This window comes from Lineus longissimus, chromosome 16 (genome assembly GCF_910592395.1).
Source record: "Lineus longissimus chromosome 16, tnLinLong1.2, whole genome shotgun sequence".
Taxonomy (NCBI): domain Eukaryota; kingdom Metazoa; phylum Nemertea; class Pilidiophora; order Heteronemertea; family Lineidae; genus Lineus; species Lineus longissimus.
In genome coordinates, this window is record NC_088323.1 from 4,387,626 (window position 1) to 4,393,953 (window position 6,328).

General features: G+C 42.5%; 2 protein-coding genes across 2 annotated transcripts; one reads left to right on the forward strand and one right to left on the reverse strand.

Annotated features, from left to right (window-relative positions):
- The first annotated feature begins 250 nt into the window (after positions 1-250).
- Positions 251-844, forward strand: LOC135500798 (14-3-3 protein zeta-like). The gene has a single exon (XM_064792448.1). It carries the CDS (start codon positions 251-253, stop codon positions 842-844), a length of 594 nt encoding a protein of 197 aa, XP_064648518.1.
- A 321-nt stretch (positions 845-1,165) lies between these two features.
- LOC135500489 (uncharacterized) lies at positions 1,166-6,064 on the reverse strand. Its single transcript, XM_064792006.1, has 7 exons — positions 5,591-6,064; positions 5,307-5,418; positions 4,991-5,069; positions 4,102-4,153; positions 2,894-2,984; positions 2,154-2,242; positions 1,166-1,798 (listed from the first exon to the last, which is right to left on the reverse strand). Exons 1-7 carry the CDS (start codon positions 5,767-5,769, stop codon positions 1,612-1,614), a joined length of 789 nt encoding a protein of 262 aa, XP_064648076.1. The 5' UTR covers positions 5,770-6,064; the 3' UTR covers positions 1,166-1,611.
- Positions 6,065-6,328: the final 264 nt, after the last annotated feature.

Genomic DNA, 6,328 nt, shown 5'->3' on the forward strand with positions numbered 1-6,328 from the left:
CACGAACTCCATCGACACGAAGGGCCACCAGGAGGTAGTGTTTGTCGCCAAACTCGCCGAGCAGGCTGAACGGTACGAAGAAATGGTCGAAGCAATGAAAAAAGTCGTAGAAGAAGGCAACAAACTGGTTGTGGAGGAGCGGAATCTTCTGTCCGTGGCGTACAAAAATGTTGTAGGAGTCCGGCGCTCGTCGTGGCGAATGGTTTCGAGCGCTGAAAGCAACGCCGAGCCCGTTTCCTCACGATTGAGTATGGCAGTCGAACTCCGAACTCGAATCGAGAAAGAAATTCTGACTTTTTGCAGCGAGATACTGGGTCTCTTGGATAAACACTTAATCCCATCGTGTACGGATCCGGACGCTGATGTCGAAAATAAAGTCTTCTATATGAAAATGCGTGGAGATTATTACAGATATTTAGCGGAGATTCGAGTCGGCGAGGAGAGGTCGAAGGTCGCGATGGAGTCTAAAAATGCTTATGACACTGCTCTAAATGCGGCGCAACAACTTCCCGCAACGAATTATATCCGCCTCGGCTTGGCCTTGAACTTTTCCACCTATTGGTATGATATCGCCGGTTCAAGACACGAGGCTTGCAAAATGGCGCGAAGGGCTTTTGATGATGCTATTCCCGAATTGACAAGGTTAGATGAAGTGATCTCTTACAAAGAAACTGCCTTGATTTTGCAACTTCTGCGCGATAATTTGACCTTGTGGATGAATGAAGAGGAGGAGGAACAGGAGAGACGGAGTAAAGGTGAAAATCAAGGTGAAGGTCATGATGAAAATGTGGGTCAAGGTCATGGAGAAAATGTGGGTCAAAGTCAGAGAGGATACTACCGATAGGTTCTGCTGGGCGATTTATCAGAATGATTATCAACTAGAACTAATACAAATCCACTGCACGGAATTTTGACAGGACATCTTTATGTCTTTCACTAAAATACCTTTAAAATAAGTGCTTACCGTCAAGGCAACGACCATTCAGAAGCAAAAAAGGCTATTAGACGATCATCTTAAAGGACGTGGGGCCAATTAACACTTGATATATATAGAAGGGTCTGGTTTCTGTAACTTGAACATGTATTGACTAACAACTGCTCCATTTTTTAAAATAAAGCAATTTTAGACACATTTTTGTTTGCGAGTTTATTTCAAATTCTTCTTCATTGGAGAGATCAATTTGAGGAATTATGGGGAATGAATTTCTATAAATATTGGAAATGGCAATAGAGGGAAATCGTTTTGTTTACCAATTCGTAGCACACTACAAATCCTGCATGTACTATCGTCAACTGGAAAGAAGCATTTTTGAAATATCTCTTATAAAAGTACCAAGCAAAATGATCCATCTTTTTTCGTCATTATTGCAAACCGAGCCAACGAAAAAATGGGACCGTTTTCTGATCAAGCGTATAGGTTATTTTCTCTTTTACATGTCACACCCTGCAAAGACCTCTTTCAGATGTCCGTAACACTGGTGTGACGTGTTTCGGTTGCTCCCCACATTTCAGTGTTTCCACATATAATCAAGACAGCGATAGAGTCTTTCAGCGTTTCCAAAAAAATGAGGGGCAATACTCAAAAATGTATTGCCGGTTACAATGCCTTCATCACATTTTTGAATATTCATTCTTCTTCGTGATTGGCGAGATGGCAAAACAAGCGCCATCTTTTATCATCAGTGGGAAATCCTTCCAGAAGGTCCAATTCGGAATTCTCTCGGCGCCCTCGGCGCCTACTTTGAATGTCATATATAGGACGCCACCGACAATGTAGAAGACGATCACGACTAGTAATCTGGAATTAAAAAGAAAAAAGAACGAGAGAGTATCATCAAAGGAAGAGAAAGTATCATAAAAAATGTATAAGGACAGGAATTTTTAAACTATAAAAAAGACTTTATAAACGCTATGTATCTTGGCATCAAAGGGTTTCGGTTCCTTGAACTCCTGAAAATGATGGGCGCTGTGTGATTAAATTTCCTGAAATGTACGAGAGTACGAGAAATAAATAAATAATTTTTTTTTAAAAGTGTACTGCGGCGATATTTTCCTAGTATCAATTTGGTCCTCGCAGCATGCTTAAGTACCAGGGAGGCGAAGACCCTGCAGGGTCATGGGGTAGCTGCTGCTGATGATAACTACCAACTTACACAATACAAAGAATAGTTCCAACGCTGATAATCCCGGATCCGGGCGCACCTCCCTGCCAGCATGCATGCGGTGTACTTAAAATATATACCTGAAATCATAAATTGAAAAAGCTTTTCAGTTCATGCTGAAATAGAAATCAAATCATTTCACAAAAGTAATGACAAAACTTGTATGGGCTGTGTAAAAAGTACTTCCTGCTCCTACTCCTCGCCTCGCCAGTCGTCGCTCAATAATTGAAATGGTACCTATTTCGGCTAGAGCTCTGGCCAATAGCATTCTGCGAAGTTACTATTTATAGCTCACAAGGTCATTTGCATAAGATATTGATGACGTTTTAGTCACGTGACAGTCGGACATCGACACTTATTTCTACGCATTTGAGCTTATTTCAAGATCAATTATCTTTGACCCTGCATTGTTTTTAGCATAAATGATACCATAGAGTCAGAGAGAGAAATATTCAGAACAATTATGTAGTATTTCCAACACTCGGACATGAGCTAGATTGAATCTAACTGCCCTAGTTAGAAAGCCTGAATCCATTACGAAACCGCATGTTTGTTCGACATTGCCTGTATTTCAGCGATGGGGAAATAGAGGGCAGCAGCTGCAGTGACCTCATCATCGCGGAATGCTATTTCACGCAATCTCCATTCACAAATATACTGTGGCACCGCGTGACGGAGGTGCTTGGACAAGTAAAAACCAGAAGGCCGGAAGGACCAGAAGGACCACTTACATATTTCGACGTGCCGGCATTAGTGCCCGTGATCTCGCCCTTTACCTCAAAACCCTCACCGTCTGCGCACTTCAAAGTCACCCACGTTTCCCTGTAACAAAATGACTCATTTTCAGCAATACATTTTTAAGTTGGCAAATCGGTCTGATCACACACCCACCGGCTAGGGGTAGTTAGTACAAACCTGGACGCAGATTTTAGACCCTGGACGCAGTTTTGCATCATGGGATTGCATCACCTGCATTCAAAAATTTCGATTACAGTGGGCCTTATCGAATTGACGAAACGGACTGGACTGGAACGGTTTGGGACCTTCAGTAGCGGGATCGATTATCAGGTGGCCCGCAGGAATGGTGGTGAGGCTGACCTTAGGGCATTTATCACAGAGTGGAACCGAAGAATCCAGCTGTTGACCTCCATGTCCCATCGGACTTGACCCGAACGGAACCATACACCACCAGCAAGAATGTGTACCACACTGCCAGCTCATCAACAAATAGACGTGTGCAAATATATTATCAGTAAGGCGCGTTCGGATAAGTACGGTCACATCAACCGCCCTGAAAGTTTGACGTCATAGCCATTCCAGTCCAGTCCGTTCCGTGAAATCGATGATGCCCCGTCGGACCACCTGTGTCCCTTCGATGTCAGCGCACTAGTCTAGACGATAATTGAGGAAGTTCAACAAGGGATGGTCGTCTCATGTTACAGTGCAAGTTAAATTGAGGTCAACGCTATACTGTTCGCGCGAAATGAGGTAACCAAATCAAATAAACTCTTGAACTGGAGGCGAGGTTCATGGAATCCAGGCAGTGCAATCCAATGATACAAAACTTATGTCCAGCGTCCAAATACATGTGTCCAGGTTAAGGCTTCAGTACAAGAATATCCCAGGACAAATCAAGCAAGACGGAGATATTTTTCACCATGTCTTCATGATGAACGCCTGGGGACAGGTTAAAACTTGATGTTCGGGCAAATCCGCGACAACCACCAGTTCGGCGCAACCGCGGGGTCCTAGAGAAACGGCACCACATTTCCGAGGGTATCCAGTTTTTCGAGGTAGGATTCGGAAAGGGATGACAATTCAAGAGGTCCTTCCTCGAAAAAAAGGAATATTCCGGGATATATGATGCTGATTCTCGATGGTGGGTTTGCGCGGATGTTCCGATAGGTGGTGCCCTGCAAAAGTGCAGGCCGATTAATACCTTATCGTTGAAGACATATCTGGATCCGCAGCATATTTGAGTTTGATCTCGCCTATGGCAAGCCAAAGCGGAATTTATTCAAGACCGTGGAATTACTATTCAAGAAGTTAAATATATGTTCAAGACCAAAATATGTTCAATCCTGAATCAAATATTGTCAACCTTGAATCAAATATTGTCAACCTTGAATCAAATATTGTCAACCTTGAACAAAATATATTCAACCTTGAACAAAATATATTCAAGACTCACGTGACCATATTCAAGACGCACGTGACCACAAAAATTGATGACGTAGTTGCTCATGTTTTGATGCTTTACGGACTTTCCCGAACCCGCGTCCGGACTTTCCCGAACCCATGGTACTTGTGTTGCGTTTCGGAGCTCGAATTGTTCGCACGAGGTTTTGACACATGGTTGTACACGTACCTAGCCGCCTACACCTGACATGTACTGTAATCCTACACATCATGACATGGATGCCGAGTGAATGTCAGAGTCGATACATGTTTCACAGACATATCAGGCAAATTATAGGTTCAAAATGCGCAATGCCTGTCGTGAAACAGAACGCATCGGAAGTACCACAGATTCTACGCTCTACGTCATCAATTTTGTGGTCACGTGCGTCTTGAATATGGTCACGTGAGTCTTGAATATATTTTGTTCAAGGTTGAATATATTTTGTTCAAGGTTGGACATATTTTATTCAAGGTTGAACATATTTTATTCAAGGTTGAACATATTTTATTCAAGGTTGAAAACATTTGATTCAAGGTTGAACATATTTTAGTCTTGAACATATATTTCCTTCTTGAACTTATATTTAACTTCTTGAATGGTAATTCTAAAGTCTTGAATAAATTCCGCTTTGGCTTGCCATACTCGCCATTCTCATCCATAAACTTGGCGCTGGCTGACATTCCTAAGCTATACTGATCAGTTTTTCCCTTCGCTTTCTGACATGACTAAAAAGAGCAGAGAAAATGAGGGATATTAACAGAAATACTTCTTTTCACTCTACCCATAAAACCATAAATTGGTAACTCCATAAATGTACAACTCTATTGTTTTACTTTCGACGACCAGGATGCCAGGTCTTCAGGTGAGATGATCAGTGACGTTTGTTCGCCAGTTAAAAGGTGACTAAAGAAAGGAACGCGGTAGACGGCCAGATTATATAAAGAGGTATCAGTGTCTCTTACCGCAACGTTATTGCAGTTTCCCCCGACAGTTCCATCCTCGTTGAAGTCGAAGCAAGGTTTGTAAGAATAAACATATTCCGTTGAACTTCCGGTCGGTTCAATGTCCTTCTTCCTGTTAAAACAAACTTGAAAAGTTAACCCGGGGTGGTGCTATTTATTTGGGCCAAAACCGAGGCGCCTTGGGCGAATAGTTTGGTTTCGAGTGATCAATTTTTACGAGTACGTATACGCTAAAATTAGTGAGAAATATGGTATCGTTTCGGTTCCGTTTTTCTGATACATACCATGGCAGATCGTTGTCCTCCAAACCAGATATTTTGCTCAGGTCTATTATCCCGCCGTTGTTGAATGTACACTTACATGCTCCTTCTTGTGTACACTTTGCTGGAGTTGGGTCCCCAGCAGCCAATGAGAAAAGCGTCGTCATGGTGACAAAGAGCCAGATGTATACAGATGCGGCCATTTTGGAATAATGACCAGTCCTGCACAACTTAAATACCACTTTTTGAACTAATCTGCGGGTTGGAAAGCTTACGCCTTGCAATAGCGGACAGCTACAATGTATTCTCCGAGGATTCAAACAATAATGACACCGGTTGATACGTTTGTGTTTGAGCCTCTTTCACATCCTTATAATCGTGAGCCACTGAGAAGGGGGTGGGAAACGAACGACACAACCAATGTGCTGTTGACTGAATTGCATATAGAATGAATTGATGCCAATTCGGGACTAGTTCAAGTACGACGAGATCACGACTTGCCGGAGTATTTGTTAATAACTATTTTACTCAAGGGCATATGATAGTCCTGTAGTAGACTTGAACTGTCCCCTACAGGTGATCGCGACAACACTAACCTATATCTCAAGGAGGTATATCACCTAAATCGATTAAGGACATCCGTGCATAGTCAATTTGGACGAATTGATAAAATCTGTCCCTCGTGGGTTGGGTTTGATCTAATTATCCGAGACCAGATAGCTATCAGGGTGGTTGTGCCATGCATTTACACTGTTCTACATC